We start from the raw sequence: 22,219 nt of genomic DNA on the forward strand, positions 1-22,219 counted from the left end.
ACCCGAGCCACCCGGGGGCCCCATTGATGTATTTATGTGAGAGAGAGTGTGGGGGGGAGGGGGAGCCTGACGAAGGGCCCAATCTCAAGACCCGAGATATGACCCCTGAGGAAACCGAGTCCGAGGCTGCTGGGTCACCCAGGTGCCCCCTTGTTTGTAGTGTTTAAGAGCCGGGATTGGGGGTTTCCATGCAGTGGACTGTGTTAGCTTTGTCTTTGCAGTTTTGATGGGACATTCGAGGGCACAGGACAGGCGGGGGTGGACAGCATGGTCTGCCGTTTCTCAGCCAACAGTCTAGGAGGACACACCACAGCTCACACCCACACGGGGGGTGCCTTGTTTCCCCCCACCCTGGACAGCGAGCATGGCTCCCCAAGTTCCCATTGCCTCCCCATCCAGCATGAGCACGTTCTGGGAGGGGCTCTTAACTGAGAGGCCACTGCTGCCAGGCCCCCTTCCTCTATCCCCCCTTATTCTGCAGTGGAGGCAGGGGAGGGCAGGCGATGGGCTGAGGGGTGGCTGAGAGGTGGGGGGGGTTCCAGTCGATGTGCCCCTTCTGCAGCCCATCACGGCTCCAGGGGCTCCCCGGGCCCAGAGTGTGAAAGCGCCCCCTTGCTCCTCTCCTTCCTCAATGGTCTCACACATAATCACACCGGCTGCAAAAGTCCTAGAAGATGTTTGGGGAGGGGGTCAGTCAAACCCTCTCCCTCGTCTCTGAGCTGGTCTAGAAATAGATGCTGGAGTCGGAAAGCGGAGAAGAGAAGCACTTTATTTCTGGCCAGCCTGGGTTGGGGACTGGGCTTCCCCTCCCTCTTGCCCCTCCACCAGGCCCTGAGCCCAAATCCATCCATACAGAAGCCCCTCCTGCCATGTGAGGGGAAGGGCAGCAAGCAGCAGTACACAGAGGCTTTCTCCTTGGTGGGCCCAGGGTGCCAGAACCGCCAGGCAGGGCAGCCTGGAAGGCAGGAGGTAGGCAAGGAAGGCTTCCTGGAGGAGGCGCCGGGATGCCAGGGGCCTGATGGCTGCAGGGAGCTGCCTGTGTGACCTCACTGGGTCAGGCAGTCCTCTTTGAGCTGTGAGGGGGCAGAGGGAGACCTGGCGGGGGGGGGCTGCCGGGCTCACTGGTACTCATTGGGGGTAGACATCCTGTTTTGGCTTCTATAGGACATGTCCTCGTACACCACACATGCTGAGTTCTTATCCTTCGTGCAGCACAGTTTCTTGACCTGAAAGATAAAGCCTATCCTCATTGCACAGGGTCCAGCTCGTGCTGGGGCACCCTCTTTCTTCAAAGCATACCCCCTTAGGAAGCTTTCTGATTCCACTTTGAAACGCTGCTGGGCTTTGGGGCCTGCATGTCAGTTCACAAGGTTTCCTGAGGTTTCCTGAGCTGTCCCAGGCCGGGGGTGGGGGTGGCGAGTAGGGTGGGGCATGGGAACAGAGTCTAGGGGGCAGTGGCAGGGAGGTGGAGGATGAAAGGGACCTTGCGCAGGGACCTGGGGGTGGGTGGGCTGTCTCAAGGGGACGTGGAGTTCGGCAAAGGCAAGTCGGCTACAAAGAGCTGAGTGACCAGGACAGAGCTGACCACTTCCTGGCACCTGTCTCTGTCAACCCCCCACTGCATGTTCACACCTGTTTACACCATTCTCACACCTACAGACTCACACGCACATGCACACATACTCGCACAAGCACACACATGCCTCCCCATGCTCTCTGAACGCCTCCCTGGACCCTCCTCCCACCCCTCAATGTCCGGCATCCTCCTGGGCCCATGCCCGTCCCTGCTCGTGGCTCCGGTTCTTGGGTTTCCCTCCCACCTCTGACTCTGCTTCTGAACCCTCAGGACTCCCAGGGACCCTGATGAGGGGATGGATGGGTCCTGCAGTTTCTCTGGGGCTTAACCCTCTCCTTCCCTCCCTGCTTTCTTAGAGGAGCTGGCTTATAGGGACACAGGTGAAATCTGGGGGTTCACACTGACCTGTGTCTTCCTCAGCACACACACCGTCCCTATCCCCAGCCCGAGGAAGAAGCAGCTCACAGCCAGGACCACAGGGAGGGCAGAGGCCAGCTGAACCTTTTGGCACGAGTCTACCTCTTGGGACACCTTGTCTGTGAAGAGGAGTGGAGAGGCACGTGGCAGGTGATGGGTTCCAGGAGAGCCTTTGGGGTCCATGGACGGGCTCTGGAGTGGGGGTGGGCAATCCAGGGTGCTTCCTGGAGGCAGTGGGCTCAGGCTGGAAGGAACAACTCAAGCAGGTGTAGAGGACACTTCCGGGCAGACAAGGGCAGGTGGAGCCTGGCCTGCCCAGCAGGTGGGTGGAGTGGGTCCCAGGGTAGGCACATTCCTACCTGTCACCACCACCAAGGTGCCAGGGCCCCAGACCACGTCGTCCATGACCGCCTGGCAGGCGTAAGCGCCAGCGTCAGACAGCCGCAGGTGGCTCAGGGTGATGGTCAGGTTGTGCTGCAGCCCGGAGAAGCCGATACGACCTCGGAAGTGCTCATCTACGGTGGGCTGCTTCTTGTCTTCGTAGTAAATCACACTCGTGGGCTTCGGCCACCTTTGCTTCAGGTAGACCCCGGACAGGGGCCGGCTGGTGGAGCAGGTGATGTTGATGGAGCCCCCCTCTGGGGCAACGGTGTAGGGGGGGAACTGCCACAGCTCTGCAGGAAGGACCCCCTGCTGTCACCCCGGGCCTGGCCAGAGGGGAGGAGCCCTCCTCTCTGCAGGGGACGGTGGCGGGACAGAGGGGCCCTGGGACAGCCCACTGTGGCCATGTCACCACAGTGAGGCATCTTGCCCTGGAGCAGCTCCAGTGGCCATCCCAGTGGCCGTACTGGAATGCTGATGGGGCCACGCCGGGGGCCCGCTGTCTGTGACCACTCCCCACACTGGGTCCCAGGGGAAGTTCGGGCTGCAGCTTCTTCCTTCCAAAGCAGCTGGTTTTTCACTGGGCAGCTCTGATCACTTCTCCCCGCCCCTGCCCCTTCTCCCTCTCTTAACAGACTGCACCCAAGACAGCCGGAGGGGCTGTGCTGTCTCCTTCTCTCCTTCCATTGCTGGCTGCCTCACTGTCCCCATCATTTCCAGGCACCTAGAGCTGGTGGTTCTGTGGGGTGGGCACATCTTTGCTTGTCCGAGGGACACTCAGAAATGTCCCTGTCTGCCCAGCTGCGGCCCAGCAGAACTGGCTTCCTGGTGCAAGCATGAACCCTCTTCAATGTAATCCAACATCAGCTTCTCAGCAAGCTAAATTCTGGAGATTCTTTTTTCTTTTCTTTTCTTTTTTTTCTGCTGAGTGTCTCCCCGCCTCCCCGCCCCCTAATATTTCCATCTTATTGCAGAACTTTGCACATGTATCTGTTTTAAAAAGCAAACTAACGGACAACATTCTCTCATAACCAAGGCAACCTTGTTAATTATAGAAAAGAGAATCCCCAGACATTTAAGTAAAAAAAAAGACCAGAGCCATGCTGATTCTGCACCCAGACGTCACTCATAGGGGTGCTTTGCAGGGAGGTCACGCTCAGCATCCCAGACCACCCCCTTCCCGGGAAGGAACATCCCCAGGTTGGGGCACAGAGCCTACTTTAGGGGAGCACAGTGGGGGACGTGGTGAGGCATGGGGAGGGCTTACCTTGGGTGGCGGGAGCCCTGAGCAGGGTACAGGTGAGTGTGAGGAGGACAGAGAGCAGTGGGAGCTCTGCGGCCATGCTCACTGCCTCCCTGCCCACCACAGACCCAGAGACAAGGGAAAGGCAGGGCCCTCTCTCACGGCTGGCTGAGACTCTTCCTGTCTGAAGCATTCAACTGCGTGCCACCAGCTCGAGGCACCGCCCCAAACCCCAAGCAATGATGCAAGGGCAGGAGGCAGTGACTGGTGGTCCAGGCATTCCAGGAGGGCTTCCTGGAGGTGGTGCCATGGGCGAGGGGAGGTGCTGAGGGCCAGGCTGGGAGGGGTGGTCTTCACCCCCTCCCACCCCTCCGCACTGGCCTGCTGAGTGCCCAATGGGTGACCAGTTGTCCTGGTCCCCCACTCCTGCTGTGTCTCCACAGGCCCAAGGTCGGGGGACAGGACCAGGAGAAAGCCAGGGGGGTCCCTGGGTGGGCTGGGTTCAGGCTCCAGATGCCCTGGGTCCGCTGGGTCACTTTCTGCTGAACCTGATTTATGCCCAGAAATCTGCTAGCCACCTGTTCTTTTCTACCTGTCATTGTAAAAATAAATTCTGTCCCTCTCTCCCTCTCCCTTTGCCCCTCGTCCCCACTCATCAGGATTGAGAAGCGGCAGCAGTCTGACTTAATCTGCATATGTCAGAGTACGTATAAGGGCAATATACGTTCATGCGGAGGTCAACTAAAGAAAAAAAAAGAGAGAGAGAAAAGAAACATGTCCTACAATTCAGTGAGCCATGCGTTGCGGGGGCGGGGTCGGGAAGGAGGGGAGGGCCCTGGAGATAGGGGGCGGGGCCGCGGGAGAGCGGGGCGGGCCCTGGAGGCAGGGGGCGGGGCCGCCGAAGGCCGGGGCGGAGCCTGGAGGGAGGGCGTTGAAAGGCCCCGGGATTCAATCTCAGAGAAACCAGTGAAAATACAAGCAACAAGAAGGAGTGAAAACAAAGACCGAGACGTAGGACTCCCCTGTAGGTCCAGGCCTCCAGTCTGGGGCTCTCCGCGGGGAGGGAGGACCCCCCCCACATCAGCATCTTCGGATGCCTTCTGCCTTTTCAGTGCTTTAGGACAGGAAGCGGCTTCTTTCAGTGTTTTAAGTTTTTCCCCACCTAAAAAATATGTATTTCTCAGGTTATTCGACGGTTTCTTGGTTGATATATTTTATTCATCGTAGGGATTAGGGTTATGGATTTTCAGAGCGCTGAATGTGTACTTTACTCATTCATTTTTTAAGTAGGCTGCATGCCCAGCGTGGAGCCACGTGGGGCTTGAACTCATGACCCAGATCAAGATCTGAGCTGAGCTCAAGAGTCTGGCACTTAACCGACTGAGCCCCCCAGGCATCCCCTGAATGTGTACTTTAGAAAAAAACCTGTGCCCCTCTTAAGAATGCACTCCATGGAGTTACACAGTTGTGATTATGAAGACATCTGACAAAAGGGGTTTGGGATGGGGAAGGGACGGCAGGTGGAAGGTGGGGGAAGAGAGCCCTGGGGCTGGGAGGCCAGGGGTGGGGAGGGTTGTGTGGACACCTGACTGCCAGGTGCCACCTGCCTGCCTCCTTACCAGAAGGGGTCCCTACCGCTCCCCCTCGTGGTGGGGGTGGGGCCGGCGCTCCACCTCAAGCCTCCGTCCCCCACAGCTTGACGCCAGGACTGCTGACAGGAGGGACCCCAAACTGGTTCTTGCTCAGGGCTAAAGATAGGAGTGTGCTCAAGGTCAACTTAAGACCCAAGCTGGGCATCTCCATGGGTACAGCAGTGCATCCCTTCTGCACCTGAGGCTGGAAGCCCAGGCCCCCGGCCCTGATGGGGCAGAGAAGGGACAGGTTCTTGGAGGTGAAACGTTTTGGAACTTGAGATTTTCCTTTAAAAAAAAATTATTTATTTATTTGAGAGAGAGAGCATACGCCAGGGGAGAGGCAGAGGGACAAGCAGACTCCCTGCTGAGCGGGGAGCCCAACATGGGGCTCAATCCCAGGACTTCGAGATCATGACCTGAGCTGAAGGCAGATCCTTGACCACTGAGCCACCCAGGCACCCCTGAAATTTTCCCATTTTTGACCACAGAGTCCAGTGAGGGGAGGGTGGGGGAGCTGAGACAGCTGTGGAAGGCTGAGGTGGTGAGCAACCAGCCGCTGCCCAGGGTGGGGGGCTGGGGTAGGGGTGGGAGGGAAGTCCCAGGAAAAGCAGCTGCCAGCCTGGGTCCTGCCCTCTCCTTCCGCTCCTCCCCCCTCTTCATGGGGAGGGAGCTCGCCCCTTGGCTGAAGGGCTGAGCAGGTCCCTGTGCCAGCAGGCAGGGATAGGGGCCTGCTTCTGTCTGCCACCCTGCGTGGTTCATGGGCATCTGTCAACCAGGTGGAGGTGGGACACGCCGGGCTCCACTCCTGGCGGCCTCAGAATGGGGCAGGGCTCCTGGGGTTGGTTCTGGGTTTCAGGCCTCTCATCACCCTCCTCCTAGGCCCTCTGTCCTCCAGCTCAGAACCAGCTCTTCTGAGGAGGGAGGGAGGGATGAGAGCCGTGCTGGAATCTGTGTGCGCAGACACTCAGGTCACGTGCACACACACACGCACACACGTACACACACGCAGACACACCCACCGGGCCACATATCCTAGGTCTCCTGGAAGGAGCAGGAAGTCCAGCCTCTCTGTGCTGCCCCCAGGGTGTCCTGGGACAAATGAGTGCTTTGGGGCTCCCGTGGGCCTGACTGGGAGGGAGGCACCTGCCACAGCCCGGCGGGGGGGGGGTCCTCTGAGGGAGGGGTGCGTGCTCTCTGGGCCCGGGATGACCCCCCCCCCAGCCCACAGACTAGGTGCAGGGCCTCAGACCTGGGGTCCTGAGCACTTCTGGAGGGAATAGGGCAGGAGAGCTGTGCCTTTGGTGCAGACCGACACGCCGACCACCAGGAAAATGAGGCCGACCATGATGCCAGTGACCGCAAGGACCACCTTGAACTGGTCTCCGGCCTCTGGCGGGCATAGCATCTCTGGGCCTGTGGGAAGCAGGGTGGGGGACACCACTTGTTCACCCACGAGGAGCCACTGCCTGCCTTGAGCGCACCCTTGAGGGAGACATCACGCCCACGCGCAGGGAGCAGGGGGTGGGCTGTGCAGGATGGACAGGGGTGCTGGCACGGAGGAGGGGGACAGCCTGGGGGACTTGAGGGGGCTTCCGGGGGGTACCTGGGCGTAGGGTAAAAACACCTACCGCAGGGATGTGTGACAAGCAGACGTCCTCTCTCCTTCAGGTCTTGGGACTCTGTCCCTGATGCAACCCCCCAGCCCCAGGTATCAGATGAGACCAGGGTACCAGGAGCCCACAAAGGCTCTCTGGGTCCCTTCCCCGGGCCTGGCCAGGCTGGGGGCACCATTCTTAGCCATGCCACAGCTCAGGGTGACTGAGACTGGATTGGAACCGGGTGGGGGGGTGCGGTGCCCTGTGGGTTTGAGCTGTGTCCTGGGGCAGGGGGACAGTGAGCTCTACTCCAAATGGAGGGAAGTGAGGAACTGCTCACGTGAGGGCAGTGGAGAGGGGTCAGCAGGTGGGGTTGGTCGGAGGGGAGGCCCTGGTCGGGGGGGACCGCTGGGCTCTCCAGGTGGACAGTGTCCAGGGCAAGGCTGGGGGGTGGGGCCGCTGGAGAAGCTGAGGGGTCATGGGACCTCCGGGTGAGTGCAGGAAGGCGGGACCTTTGGGGGCAGACCAAGCTCCGCCAGGGCCTCAGGGAGCACTGGCATTGCAGGTGGAACCCAGCCCCACAGCTGGTGAGTGGCAGAGAGGTGCACGGGCCTCGCCTCCTCCCTGGACAGGGCAGCCCCCCAGACTGGGCCCCCTTGTGGCGCAGGGCCTTGGAGGAGCAGAGGCCTGTCTTGTTTCACTCTGCTTTGCTGGAACCCAGGCCTGCCCTCTCTGGGCCCCAACCCCGGGGCTCTGGGCACTTCAGGGGGGCAGAGAATTGCTCCCCCCGCCCCTCCCACATAGGAAAGCGCCTGGGGTGGGGCGGGGGCATGAAGACGCCGCCCCTCACCTGAAACGTTCAGCGTGGTGACTTCGATATTCCTCTGCAGACCCTGCAGGTACCACTTGTAGCACCCCGCCTGTGTGTGGTTCGCGTCTTCGATCACCAGCCGGGCCACGCCTCCCCGCACCTGGAGCTGCCACCCTCCCCGGCAGAAGCAGCCCGGGGGCCGCACGCTGAAGACGGGCTCGAAGGCCTCCCCGTGGGCACTCCGGTAGATGGCCACGCTGAGCAAGGGGTTGGAGATGTTGCAGGCCATCACGGCGCGCTGCCCTCTGGACACGGACACCACTCCTCTGGTGCAGGTGGGGTTGTCCCATTCTGTGTGCAGGGACAAGTCACACCCGGGTCATGGCTGGGCCTCAGGATGTTCACTGGCCACCCGCCCTGGGGCCGAGGGAGGGACGGTGACGAGGTGAGGCCCCAGCGACACGCGACCCGGCTCAGGGCGGTGGAGAACGCAGTGAGCTGGTCAGATAGATCAGCACGTGCGCCTCAAGGGGGAAAACAACACAGAAATAGAAGCAGGGAGGCTGTGTGTGCACATGCGTGTGTCCCCACGTGCGGCCGGTGTGGCGTGTCCCAGTGCTTGGGCACATCCCCCAGACGCCCTTCCTTGCAGGTGGATTCTGGGTGGCTGCTTGGCCCACTCACGTGTGTGTTGGGGCGTCGAGGCCAGTCCTACAGCCGCCTCACCGTCCCCAGGGTCCTGGGCCAGGCGTGCACACTCAGCCCCACAGGGCAGGTCCGTGGCTCCTGCAGGACACCGGCCCCGCCAACGTCAGAGGCAACGAGCACGGACCCCCACCTCCACCTCCCCTGTCAGCTGTGGACCCGGACCCACCATCTTGGGAGGCCGAGTCCTGGAGCAAATTCACCCATCGCCAGCCTCGCTGCACAACCGGGGCGAGCTCTGACTGACGGGGACCCTGGGGCGCCGGCACACGGCAGTGGGTACCCCACGCGACATGAGCGAGCCCGCCCCGATGTCCTCCTGTCCTGCTGCAGCAGTTTCCATTGCGGACTGGACACAGCTGGACAGATGCCAGACAGCGACACGAGCTCTGGGCACACCGTGTGCTGGCTGAGCCCACATTTCACCAAGTCGACACAGCGTGGCAGATGCCACGTGTGGCCATGTGCCAGGGGCCTTGGGTGCCCACGGGAGAGAGGGTGTGAGGTGGGAGTTCTGCAAGGCAGGCACAGGCCTGAGCAAACCCGGAATGTTTGGGGACAGGGGGCCCCTCCCAGGCCGCAGTCACAAGTCTGTACCAGGGTGGCTCAGCCAGCGGGGACAGGCCAGCAGGCAGCAGAGTGGAGAGAGACCGCTCGCTTCAGGGAGGCCGTGGGCGCCAGCAGGAAACTGTTCTGGGAGGGGGCTATCGCGGGGCCGGTCAGGGCTCCGTGGATGTAAGACCTCCACATGAGTGTCTGCGGCAGGAACCTGACCCGAATCTCCCCGCTGTCCCCCCCCGGCCACTGGAGTGTTTGTTCTGAGGAAGGGTTTTAGAATGCATTCTCTGGGGCGCCTGGGTGGCACAGCGGTTAAGCGTCTGCCTTCGGCTCAGGGCGTGATCCCGGCGTTATGGGATCGAGCCCCACGTCAGGCTCCTCCGCTATGAGCCTGCTTCTTCCTTTCCCACTCCCCCTGCTTGTGTTCCCTCTCTCGCTGGCTGTCTCTGTCTCTGTCGAATAAATAAATAAAATCTTTAAAAAAAAAAAAAAAGAATGCATTCTCTGCAGATGTGGTCTCTACGCGATGGACTAGTACTCAGCCATCAAAACACATGAAATCTTGGACGTGGATGGAACTAGAGGGGATTGTGCTCAGTGAAATAAGTCGGAAAGAATTATCATATGATCTCGCTCATGTGTGGATTTAAGAAACAAGACAGAGGATCATAGGGGAAGAGAGGGAAAAATAAAACAAGACAAAATCGAGGGAGAAAAATCCTAAGAGACTCTTCATCACAGGAAACAAACTGAGGGTTGCTGGAGGGGGTGGGAGATGGGGCAACTGAGTGATGGGGTTAAGGAGGGCGTGTGATGGAATGAGCACTGGGTGTTACACATAACTGATGAATCACTGACCTCTGCCTCTGAAACCAATAATACACTATATGTTAACTAATTGAATTTAAATTAAAAAAACAAAATAAAATGCATTCTCTGCATCTTTACAACATTGTCAAAGTGCCACATGAACACACACCTGTCATAAAAATTCAAACGACCCCAAAGCACCCCGTGCCCCACCTACAGAGGGGCTATGGGAGGGGGGACCCCAGGCTGGGACAGAGCTCCCCACCCTGATGGCAGGAGGCTGCCACCACGCCCACGCGGGGGGCTGACTCGGGGCTGTCCGAGTCTGGCATAGAGCGGGAACATGGGAGGGCCGGCCAGGACTGCCGTCGTCTGTCCAGTGCCCTGGGAGGTGGCCGCGGGCTCCCAGGAGGAGGGGTTCACGGGTTTCCTGCCAATCCCAGATGTGCTAATGATCCAGCCTGGGGGTGCCCCACCCTGACCGTGCCCCGGAACTGCTGGAGTGTTTTCGAAGCTCCCTCTGCCTGTGATTGCATTCCACCGGCGTGGGGTGTGCCTGGGGACCGGCATCTTTGCGGAGCCCCTCGGGTGGTTCCACGGCACAGCCCCGACCTAGAGCCGTGTGCCTGGGACTGATCCTGATTCCGCAGGGCCCAGCGAGTCCCGAGAGTCTGCATGTCTGACAAGTGCCCCAGTGATGCTGGAACTGCTGGCCCAACGATGGAGTGGGGACCAGAGCGGGGACCAAGAATCCTCGGATTTGTCCCGCTGCCCCTGCTCTGGCTGCAGCACTTGTCACTAACTGGCCAGGACCCTCCTTCCCTTGGAACCTGGACGTGCTCTTAGCCATCCCCATACGTGTTCTGACCATCACCACTGGGCGCTGGAGTGGGCACCCCCTGTCTGCCACCCATGGGGGGACTTGGCTCATCCCATCGTGGCCCAGGGATGCTGGACCACCCTCTCACCTCAGGGTCATGGTCACTACCTGGGGCCTGGGTCCCACCTGGGCCTGACGTGGATCTGCTCTTCCCACCCCTGCCTCGCCCTTCTGCACCCCCTCGCTGGGCCCCCCAGCAGACAGGGTGGGATCCTGGGACTTACCTCCATTCTGAGCACTCAGGGAGGTGGCCAGGAGGACGGCCCAGAGCATCTGGGGAAGCAGGAGGGGGAACGTCAAGATCGGCATGGCCAGCAGGACAGGGAGGCAGGCCTCAGGGGTCCTGCGTCCTCCTCATTGGTTCTTGGGGAAGTCCCTGGAGAAAGGAAAACCACAGGTTCGAGGTCTCCCGGGCTGCAGGCTGGCCAGGGGTGGGCAGGGGTCCCGAGCTCCTCCCTGACCACTGCACCTGGATGCCAGAGCTCCCGCCCTGCCTCTCCCGCGCCTTCTCTGTACCTGGTATCAAGAGCTTAGGTCACATCAGAGGAAATCGAGAAAATCGTTTGGGAAAATACTTCAGACGTTATATTGGTTGGTCTCCGGGATGACCAAGACAATAAAGCCGATGTAACTTTAAAATACAATGCAGACGAAGCTGGAAGTCTGAGGGCATATGGCGAGCTTCCAGAGCGTTTTAGAATCATTGAAACTGATACATTCGGTCTTGGAGATGAATTTTGATTCAGTTTGATGTCGTCGATTGGGGATGATGATGAAGACATCAGTGATACCTAAATTGAATTCAACATTTTATATTCCAGTTTGTCTGAGGATTGTTCCAACAATTTGGATTTGGGCTGTGACCCATTAAAGAAGATTAAAATTTCACTAGCATGAGTGCAATTTGTTAAAGCGGACTGATTGGTTTCTAAGGTATTTCTTTAAAAACTGGTAATGCTAGGGGTGCCTGGGTGGCACAGCGGTTAAGCGTCTGCCTTCGGCTCAGGGTGTGATCCCGGCGTTATGGGATCGAGCCCCACATCAGGCTCCTCTGCTATGAGCCTGCTTCTTCCTCTCCCACTCCCCCTGCTTGTGTTCCCTCTCTCGCTGGCTGTCTCTATCTCTGTCAAATAAATAACTAAAATCTTTAAAAAAAAAAAAACTGGTAACGCTGAATTCTCTTAAGTGAGAAGTTAAGCCCCCTTTGTTCTTTTGATGTATTGGAGCTAGTGGGTGAAAGACCACATGTACTGTTTTTAAAAGAGGGGAAAGTGCATGACCGCCTTTCCTACTCCGACCACTTCCCGTAAGTGAACGAACGCTGTGAACGCACCATTGGCTCTAGGCTCATCACGGATTTGGATCAAGCCCGACTTTGACTAGCCCGTCGACCGTATGGCGACTTTCTGTATCTTCCAATTACCTCCGTGTTCCCTTGAGATTTCCATACAATTTAAGGGAGGCAGAACCCTGCATTTGAGGTAAAAAATGGTGACTCTAGGTAGCATGTGGCTATTTCATACCACTTTTGATATCATGTACATTCTTGGCACGATCTGAATTGGCCACTTACAGGTAGCAGCACAAAAGCATTTCCGAAAGGCAGGTTTTAGAACGTGGGGTTTTAAAAGCGATTTTTAATCTGTAAGGTTCGTAGTTACAGGAATGGAACAGTAGGCGGCGCCCAGTCCTCTTAACGCTGAAACCTTGCTATGGTTGCTTTTTTCTTCCCGCGTATAGGAAATTTCCCAAGCAAGAAAGGATTGTTTTGATCTTACGCATGTATGTAGAATATTTTTAAAGAAAAAAAATATTGTTAAAAGTGTCATTGTATTTCAGAAGTCGCATACATATAAGCTACAATTTTGAGTGCTTTATAAACACTTGAATTATGTATCAATGAAAATTTAATTTCCTAACAACTGTACAAATTAAGCCTTTTTCAAACTGTCCCTAAGCTGGGAAAAGAGGGAGTAACAATTTACTGAAAAGATGGTTTCTCATTTCTAAGTGGAAGAGCTACAGCTGAGAAATATAATAAAGACAATGTCACCCTGCAAGAGTCTATTATACCCTTAAAAAATAAAAATAAAAAAGTAAAAGTTTTTAAAAATGGCTTGCCAGACCATTTGTTGACCGTTTGATTAAGAAAACGGTTTGTCTTTGAGCAGTTTTAGATTTACAGAAAAATCAGGCAGAAAGTGCAGAGTCGACATGTGTTAGTGTGGTCGTAGCGCACGCGTCGCTATCCGTGAGCCGGTATGGACACGCTGTCCTTGCCTGAAGTCCGTAGTTCACATGCTTCAGGGCTCGCTCGTGTGTTGAACGCAAGGGCGGTTGGGACAAATGCATCATGACTTGCATCCATCATTAGGCCCCCAACAGAGCCATCCTAAAACCCTGGGCTCCATCTGTTCATCCCCTTCCCCCGGCCCCCAGCAACCTCTGGTCTTCCTCGTGTCTCCATAGTTTTCTCTCTTCCAGAATGCCATATGGTTGCGACTCTGGTTTTGAATTCAGCTGTTTGGGGAGAATGGGGCACAGGGGCCAGGAGCAGAGGGAACTTTGAACTTAATGGCGTCTAGGTACTCGGGGCCACTGGTGACCAGGCCCAGCCCTGACCCCAGGAAGGGGAATCGCGCTGGGAGGAATGACCCCAGCCCCACCAGGGCCACAGAGCACCCCCATTCTGTGCTGCTGCCCGGGGCTCCCCAGACCCCCAGGGGCCTGAGCAGTCGGGCCTGGCCTCCCCAGGGTTCCTTGGCACGTTTCCTGGCAGGGTCTTACGTAAAAACCCGCTGATCTGGGGGCCTTGGAGCAGCGAGAGAGGAAGGCCCACCCTGCCTTGCGCAACCTCACGACAAAAGGTGAGGAAATGGCCAGATAACAGCTTTTGAAAGAAACACCTGATTTGAGATGGGAGGAGAGTTTCAAGAATGTTAAATGCAAACCACGTCCTGCACTCCTGGCCTCCTGACCGCACAGCCCGTGGGGCTCCGGGCGGGTGGGGAGAGGACCCTGGCACAGGCTGTGCCCACGGGCCCAGGGCTGGCCCGAGCTGGCTTGTCCTTCCTAGAGACAGATAAGGACTAACAGACACACAGACGGCCAGGCTGGTGGATGGAGGCTTTCCTTCTCTCTCAATCTACAAGGGGTCCTGGGGTACTGGGGTGGGTTGGATACAGGGTGTGGTGTGCCTGAGACAACAAAGCCCCCTGCCCGCAGGTGTCCTGGTGCTCTGGGCTCCCGGGGGCGAGAATCTGTGCTGAGCTGAGTGGCCCCTGTGTGGGTATGTGCCCTTCTCCTGGGACACAGACCCTGAGTCCCTGTGACCGAGGGTTTTGGCCAATGTGCTAAATGTGCCTGACATCTTAGGAATGTTCTAGCAGCTGTGTTCCTAAGTTTCATAAGTTAGAGTCAACTGCTGTCTACCCACCGGGCCATTGTCCATCCGTGGATGGATATCTGTTGAATGTAACAGCGCCCGGCGCCCAGAGCAGCTCGCTGTGGTCCTCGGGTGGCGTTCCTAGCCCTGGAGCAGGCCAGGCCAGCACTCGGCGCCCGGGAGGCTCATGCCAGCTCTGCCTGGACCCTGACGTGCACCCAGCACACTCCCCTTCCCGAGCCCCTGGGAATCACTCCCTGGCTTTCCACTGCTTTTGCCCCTCTGTTCATTCCTAAAACACAGAGAAGCTTAATTCAATAGTTTCTTTTCTTTCTTTCTTTTTTTCCCCAAGATTTTATTTATTTGAGAGAGAGAGAGAGAGTGTGCGCACATGGGCAGGGGAAGGAGCAGAGGGAGAGAGAGAGAGAAGCAGACTTCATGCTGAGTGTGGAGCCACAGTTGGGGCTTAGTCCCACAACCCTGAGATCATGACCTGAGCCGAAATCAAGAGTCTGTCACTAAACCAACTGAGCCCCCCAGGCGCCCCTGTTTCAGTAGTTTCTGGTGGTTTAACAGGCTACAGGGGCTGTTTCTGGCGGGGCGGACCTCTCTTTGCAATCCTGCCAGGCCCAGCCCTGGACGATGTGTGATGTGCGAGCTGAGTCATGCAGGCCTCACCAGGCGTGGTCACGTTCCGGGAGGGCCTGGGGTGTGGGCTGGTGCTGCTGTCCCGCCTCCTTCCTTTGCTTGATTTTCTTCCCTTTTTTTTTAAGCAGACTGCATGCCCCACATGGAGCCCAACTCCGGGCTTGAACTCATGACCCTGAGATCAAGATCTGAGCTGAGATCAAGGGTCGGACATACAACTGACTGAGCCCCCAGACACCCCTTTGCTTGATTTTTCTAAACTTGTTTGTAGGTCTAACGTAAGGCAAGGACAGTTTCTCATCTTCTCATTATACGTGCACCCCATTTGTAAAAGCAACAGAGAGAAGTTGAGGGAGAAAGAGCCTCGGGAAGGATGCCCTCCCCCACAGAAGCCGTGGCTGCTCCGTGCCTGCCTTTCACGGGTCTCCCTGCGCACAGACATGGAGCCTGTTAGATGAGATCGTTAATCACAGAACCAGAATTTGCTGATGAGGAAGAGGGGCAGCTGCCCAGATCCTGCTAGAATGAATCTGCTCTGAATAATGAAAGACGGGGAGACTTCAGAGCTGGATGCGATCCACTGGCAGCCTTGCTTGTTTCAGTGCCTGTCAGCAATCGCCAAGATCAGGCACGAACACCTCATTACCATTGAATGTTGCTTACATGGATGGAAGGTTCTAGAAAGAGGAGTCGAAACTTCCTGTGCTGGGATTGTCCTGGCACCTCAGACAAGATCTGCTCAGTTTTTCCCAAACATTATTACAAAATAACTTCTTGAATTGGAAGACACACCTTTTTTTCTTTCTTTCGCCCCCTGACACAAATCTTCAATGGGAAGACACAAAATGGCGCCCAGTGGCCCACAGGCATCTTGCTGATCCCGGTGGCCCCTCCCAGTCCCGTGGCCAGAGCGATCCGTGTCAGCCTGAGGGAGAGCTCTGCGTGGACACTGCCCTACCGCCAAGCCGGGGTTGTGCATGAGCTACCACAGAGCCGTGGGTCATGGTGCCAGCTGAGTACCAGCCCTGTCTGTGGCATCTCTCCGCCGGCCCAGCCGTGGAGGAGGCCCTAGGCAGGTCCCGCAGTGTTTCTGTTCTCCTGCCTCGAGAACAGTCCGCAGGGGCCTTTGCAGTTCCGTCAAGTCTTCCCTGAGCTTCCCAGGGTCGCCCTCCTGTGACGGGGGCCAGGGCTTCCCACCCAGTGGTCTCCAGAGGAGACACCAGCTTTGCCTCTTGGCCATTGGAGTGCCTGTCTCTTCTCTGCTGCCACTGGCCAACCTCAGCACCGCCTTTGGTGCCCACGCTGCCCTGGCGCTCCGATGTCGGTTGGGGTGTCCTGGTCTTGGGGTCGGAGGAGGCAGGCCAAGCTCTCCTCTGGCCAGAGGTGAGAGAACACACTCCAGGGGAGGCCAGCCCGCTGACCCAGGCTCCAGCCCTGCACGGATCGGTGAAGGCACACCCGAGCTAGCGGGCCAGTGTCCCCAGCGCGGTGTGCAGGATTCACGCGGGAACAGAATGCCACCGGGGTGGCCGGCCCCACATCCTGGGCCCTGAGTGAGCAGCAGGGTCTCCCGTCGGTGGCCTGGTGTGCACGGAATGCCCAGTGGACGTGGTGCTGCGCCCTCTGTCCAGATGTGCACGTATTTCCCCCACTCGTCCGGTGCATCCTCAGGACTCAGCAGGAAAGGCGGGCGGTACCCCGGGCCTGCAGGATTCGGAAGCAGGCCCTTCCCTTGAAACCTCCCTCTTCGCACATTGTCCTGACTGCTGCTGGGTATTTACCCTTCTCAGTAAAATTGGAGTCATGTTTCAAGTTCCAAGGAAACTTTCTGGGATGTTGATGGAGAATAAATAAATGAACAGGCTATTTTGACAACCCTGCACCAGGGCCTCACTCCACACAGAGCCAGGGTCTTCTGTGATCTCACGCCAGCTCCCTGAGCCCCTGCCCCACCGCTGCACCCCTGCACACACAGGTGCACAGGGGCACGCACACCCTCTCTGTGGTTCCCTCAGGGGCTCAGTCCCTGTGGACCCGAGCGGCCTCCATACCAGGGCCTCCCCTCTGGTCCTCCCTTGCACCAGGCGACACGGTCACCTCCACGAAGGTGTGTTTCCATCACACGCGCTGACCTCTCCCACTGGACTTTGAGAGGGCGTGGGTGTGTTGACGAGCAAAAGGAAAGGGAGAGGCAGGCAGCCTTGCCTCCGTCACATGAGGCTGCGGGGCGTGGGAGATGGTGACCTCCCGCAACCAGGCCCCGCCAGCCTCCCAGGCCTCTCCAGCCTCACCGGCTCCCAGCCTCTGCAGTTTCTAATACACCATCCTAACAATTATTTTACACTGACTAATTTTTAAAATCTTAGTATCTACTCTAGCCCCACCTTAAGAAAACACATCTGCAGTGATTGTTAGATGTGCTATTTATATGTATGTTTTTCTAACGTACATATATTTATACATATTTATATGTACGTTTTCTTGGCTACAAGACAAGCCAGGAAGTGTCACGGGCTCCCTACCACCCCCAGCACCCTCCCGTGGGGGTGCAACGTCTGTAAAGTTGGCTGTAAAATCTTCTGCTGTGTCGTCCAGGCGAGGCTGGAGTTGGTGCCCACGGATGGGCACTGGCTGGGGCTCCAGGCTTCTCTTCCCGCTGCTCAAAGCCCCCTCCTCCTTTAAACCTTCCCCCAGGCTCTGGATGGTCCTCCCCTCACCCACAGGCATCTGTCAGTCGCTCTTCACACTCTCCTTATGTTGGGAGAGGTCCTGCCTCTTTGTGAAATCCCTTGGTTCCAGACTTAGGCTAAGGGGACACCTGGGTTGCACCTTTTCACCTCCAAACTGTGCCCACCTTGGGCTGGGGTCACGTCTTCCATCACAGCCCCTGTGGCCCTGGGTGACAGTCAGTAGAGCATGCAACTCAATCTCAGGGCCGTGAGTTCAAGCCCCACGTTGGGTGTGGAGCCTATTTAAAAAAAAAAAAGTTAAATAGAAAAGGAACTGGACTAGAGAGGGGGATCCAGACTAGAGATGGGGATCCGGACTAGAGAGGGGAATCCGGACTAGAGATGGGGATCCGGACTAGAGAGGGGAATCCGGACTAGAGAGGGGGATCCGGACTAGAGAGGGGGGATCTGGACTAGAGATGGGGATCCGGACTAGAGAGGGGGATCCGGACTAGAGAGGGGGATCCAGACTAGAGAGGGGGATCCGGACTAGAGAGGGGAATCCGGACTAGAGATGGGGATCCGGACTAGAGAGGGGAATCTGGACTAGAGATGGGGATCCGGACTAGAGAGGGGAATCCGGACTAGAGAGAGGGATCCAGACTAGAGAGGGGGGATCCGGACTAGAGAGGGGGATCCGGACTAGAGAGGGGGATCTGGACTAGAGAGGGGGATCCGGACTAGAGAGGGGGATCTGGACTACAGACGGGGGATGTGGACTGCAGATTAGGAAACTTCCAATGTCCTCTTGCACATCCTGCCACCCTGAGCCCTTCTGGGCTCCCTCAGCTGTCCTGGGCTCCACCTGGCTTTTATCATGGACTATTGGTCCTCCTTTGGACCTGGGCATAGATCTCAGCTGGCCAGCGGCATGGATGCCAATGTTGAATCCCAGGCTTATCTGTGAGGACAGTCCCCGGGTTAGCTGGTCCCCCTTGGAACAGTCCAGAGATCAGGGGGCAGGGCAGGGAGCCAGGCGGGGTTCGCCCTCACTATTCACGGCACTGTTCTACCTCTCCTGGAATTCCTGCTCCCAGCTCTGGGAATCCCATCTTTACTGGGAGGTCGGAGGTCGTCTGAGTCCAGTCTGGATGTGCTTCCAGGGACTCCACACTTCCGGCCACGAGTCACAGGTGGCCACTCTCTGGGCACGCAGCCCAAGGCAGCAGACGTCCTACAGAATGCTATCTCTAACTCCTGCCCCTGGCGTGCTGGCTCTGTCCGTTCATTTGTGTGTAAGAAGCAGAGCCCGGTCCTGGCCATCTCCGGATATCAGCCCTTACCCAGCACGAGAGCCGGACCCCTGGCCAGCAACACTCGCTGCTGGGGAGGCCAGCTGGGCCTCCAGACCTCAGTGACTGGGTCCTGGAGGCCCCTGAGGGTAGCTGCAGGTACTGAGCCAAGCTCCTCCTGCCCAGTGGTGGCTGTGTCCACCTGCTGCCAGCCCCTGGCCGACCCAACCCTCTGTGGTCGTCCAGCGTCAGATTCAAGAGCAGCCAAGCCCAGGTGTTCGGTTGTTCCGGGGGAATTTATCAGGAGAAAATTCACTCTGGTGAACCAGCCTCTCTGGGCTTCCCAGGCACAGTACAGACGCCCAGTCACACTTGAGTGTCAGACTTGTCGTACATGTTCTGTGCAATACTGGGGACATACATGTGAAGAATGATTTATTTTTCGAAATCAAATGTTTTTAACTGTGGCGGCTCCACTCCCCCTGCCTGAACCCTCTCACTTGCCCGCAACACAGCAACGGAGAGAAAAACCAGAGGGAGGGAGACAGCGACATGACGGGGAAAGGGACAGGCAAGAAGACAGAAGCATGGTGCGGAGCGGGAGGGCCAAGTGCAGGCCGCGAGCTGGAGGGCGAAACGAAACGCCAGTGCAGTTTTCTCTCCAATTATCACCCCAGGACCAGCACCTGGCTACCGGAATGGGAGCGATACAGCTGGCGTTTGTGGGTCCCTGACCAAGGATAACTCAACGGGTTCTGGGGCGAGTCACACTTGGGAGTCAGTGACATGATCTGGAAAGTGCAGGCTGCTGCCAGCAGCTTGTCCTGGTTTGGGAAAAGGGAAAACTGAGAGAGCCAGACTTGCGGAAGCCGGGCTTGGGCCAGCCAGGTGTGTGGCGGTCCTCCACTACCACAGAGCCCTGGAGTGGCTGGTGCCACTTTCTCCCCTGCGGCAGGGGGTTCAGGCTTCACACCGAAAGCCTGTGCACAAGGCTGAGCTGGCCAGCCTCTCACCAGAACGGTAAGGGAGGTGACCACCTCCGGGAGACAGCTGCACCCTGCAGAGCTGTGGCCCCCCACCTGAGCTGGGGTGGAGGGAACGCCCCAGCCCAGTGGCGTCATGGTCCCTGCTGCTGGGACTGGGAGGGGTCCCCAGCTGGGCAGTAAAGTCCTCCAGGCCTGGGCGCTGGGCGGGCAAATACTTCCCGTCTCCCCTCTGCCTGGCAGCCACCCCCTGGGCTCACTAGCCGCCTGCTCCAAGAACTCTCTTCCCCACTACCAGCCCTGTGAGCCCCCACCCCTGGCCCCTGGGGCCAAAAGCACATCCGCCCCCACCTCCATTGTCACACTCCTGGGGGACGGGAGGGCTTCCCAGGGGCTCTGGCTTCTCTTCCCACAGGCCTGGAGAGCGGTTTTCCTGCAGCAGATCATTAACCAGCAGTGGGGATATTATTACACTCCGAGAGGGCTGCCAAACCAAACGGCAAACGGGAGCGTGAAAAGGGCAGCTAAGAACTTCTCTCCGGGGAAGCAGGCTCCTCTCCCTGTTCCCCAGGCACACTATCCCTTCCCGGGTCGGAAGTCGCAGGCGGCTCGGTTCTGTTGTACCAGTGTGCATGAGTGAGTGTATCATGGGTGTGTGAGCCCACCAATGTGAGTGCACACACGCGTAAGTGTGAGTCTGCGGGAGCCCGAGATGCCACCTCCCTGCCCTTTCAAGAGCCCAGCCTGTGTGTGCCCGGCGGAGAGGCAGGTCCCCATTGAGACCTGCGGCCCCTGTCCCCTCTCCTCTCCCCGCGGCGCGCACCGTTCGCCCCCTACTCCCTGGCCCACGGACTCTGGCGGGGCACTCGGGGCCGCACGTCTGCGGGGGAGGGTCAGCCCAGCGCTCCGGGGTCTCCATCCCCAGTGCACGGAGCCCTTCGACCGTGGAAACCCCCGCCACGTCCCCGGCTTGTGCGCCCCTTTCCTGCGTCCCCGCTCTCTGAGAGCGCGCCTCACCTGCGCCCCGGCTCCCCGCGCGCGCGCCCTCACCTGCGCCCCGGCTCCCCGCGCGCGCGCACTCACCTGCGGCCCGCCCCGGGTCCCCGCGCGCCGCTGCTCCAGGCCACTGGCTGCTGCCGCTCGTCTTTGCGCGCGGCGCGCGGAGAGGAAAGTCTGGCGCTGCGAGGGCGGAGCCAGGGGAGGAGGCTGCGGGAATGAGGATGCAGAATCCGCACCCAGGTCCTAGATACAGGAAGGAAACCCCGAGTTCGGGGAAGTCACTCGAGTCTTAGGAACTGCCCTGAATTCACAGAAATGGCTGACTTTCTTGGTAGTTCTTTATTATATCTTTATTTAAAAACATTTCCCTAGATGTTCCTTCTAAAGAAAACAGGAAAACAGCAGGGGGCGTCTTTCCAGGAAAGCTGACCAGACGCTCCTTCGGAGTGGGTGGGCTCGCTTCCCTGCACCGACCAGGGGACCCCGCCAGTCCTCGCCTGTGTGCCCCGCCCGTCTGCGCATGGGCGCACCCGCGGGGCCAGCTGTGCCCGCCGAGAATCCGCAGGAGCCTGTGAAGGCTGATGTCTCAAATGCAAATGGGGTCCAGACTACGTCTGGAGGTAGTCCTGGCGCTGCAGGCAGGAGTGAGCAGGAGCGGGGCACACCGTTAGAAGGTCAAACTGCTCTTTATTAGCCCTCGGCCAGAAGGAGGCCTTCCTCCAGCTTCTCCCCACTGAGGGTCCTGCGGCGGGTGGGGAGACTCATCTGGGCAAGCTCAGGTGTCCCGGAGGTGCACCTGTGTGAGGTCAGTCCCAAAGAGAACCTTTGGAAGTGGGGATTTGTTCATTTCTCCTCTACACATGATTTTGGTGGTTATTCTAAGAATCACTAAGATAAAGTTTCTCTGTAAGTCTTGGAAGTGGGAACAAGGAGGTGCATGCGGAAGTTTTGCTGGTGTCCAGGTGTTTGTTCTTTGTGCTGTCCTGGACCCTGGCCCAGCTTTCCAAGGCCGGCCAGCCTGGGCCAGCTTCAGCGAATACAGACCCAGAGGTGGTCGCTGGCCCTTCGTCCACTCATTGCCACTGAGCAATGCGCTCAAACCCTGTGAACATCAGCTTCCTCCTCACAGAGGGGCTGGTGTGTGCATCTGGCCTACAGACAGTCCCTGTCCTGGGAGCTTGTCCCAGGGAGATGTTCCGAAGGAGTAACGTTTGCCTGGTGGGCAGAGAAAGCTCTGGGCCGTTCATCCTCACAGGGAGACGGCACCTCTATGGAGGGGTACAGAGGCCAGAAGCCCCTGCCCTGACCTGGAGACCAATGAAGCTCTTGAGGGAGGCCCCACAAATGACCCCCCAGCCTGGGACCTAAATGCCCCTGCCCAGTCTTCTGCCCCTGCCCCCGCAAACCCCCCAGCACTGTTCCTGGGCCTGGAGGAGGGGCTTGTCCCTGAGGCCACCTCCCAAGTCAGCCCTTCCTTCCCATCACATCCAGCATTGCCCGGCATTGCCCGGGGTCCCTCAACTCAGCAGGGGCTCCTGGGTAGCGGCTGGAGGCCGCCAAGTCCCTGAGGTGTGGGGCTGTTCCAGTGGGAGGGAAGGAGGGTCCCACACGGTGAGGGACCTTGCGATGAGCT

The 22,219-nt window shown here is 58.2% G+C and overlaps 2 protein-coding genes across 11 annotated transcripts; both read right to left on the reverse strand.

Annotated features, from left to right (window-relative positions):
* Positions 1–746: 746 nt before the first annotated feature.
* On the reverse strand, positions 747–4,295 carry CD7 (CD7 molecule). The gene is made up of 4 exons (XM_002925871.4): positions 3,642–4,295; positions 2,353–2,667; positions 1,982–2,112; positions 747–1,226 (listed from the first exon to the last, which is right to left on the reverse strand). Exons 1-4 carry the CDS (start codon positions 3,808–3,810, stop codon positions 1,119–1,121), a joined length of 723 nt encoding a protein of 240 aa, XP_002925917.2. The 5' UTR covers positions 3,811–4,295; the 3' UTR covers positions 747–1,118.
* SECTM1 (secreted and transmembrane 1) lies at positions 3,398–20,814 on the reverse strand. Of its 10 annotated transcripts, XM_034643734.1 has the most exons (8): positions 20,671–20,794; positions 11,944–12,080; positions 11,127–11,401; positions 10,835–10,986; positions 8,342–8,443; positions 7,697–8,008; positions 6,880–6,936; positions 3,999–4,779 (listed from the first exon to the last, which is right to left on the reverse strand). In XM_034643734.1, the coding sequence occupies exons 4-8, from the start codon at positions 10,917–10,919 to the stop codon at positions 4,397–4,399; spliced, it is 939 nt and encodes a 312-aa protein (XP_034499625.1). In that variant the 5' UTR covers positions 10,920–10,986; positions 11,127–11,401; positions 11,944–12,080; positions 20,671–20,794; the 3' UTR covers positions 3,999–4,396. The 10 variants fall into 10 exon arrangements, with proteins under 10 accessions (XP_034499630.1, XP_034499625.1, XP_034499626.1 ...); XM_034643735.1 differs by lacking the exon at positions 11,944–12,080 and having other exon boundaries at positions 20,671–20,797; XM_034643736.1 differs by lacking the exon at positions 11,127–11,401.
* Between the last annotated feature and the right edge of the window lie 1,405 nt (positions 20,815–22,219).

This window comes from Ailuropoda melanoleuca, chromosome 15, assembly GCF_002007445.2.
Source record: "Ailuropoda melanoleuca isolate Jingjing chromosome 15, ASM200744v2, whole genome shotgun sequence".
NCBI lineage: Eukaryota > Metazoa > Chordata > Mammalia > Carnivora > Ursidae > Ailuropoda > Ailuropoda melanoleuca.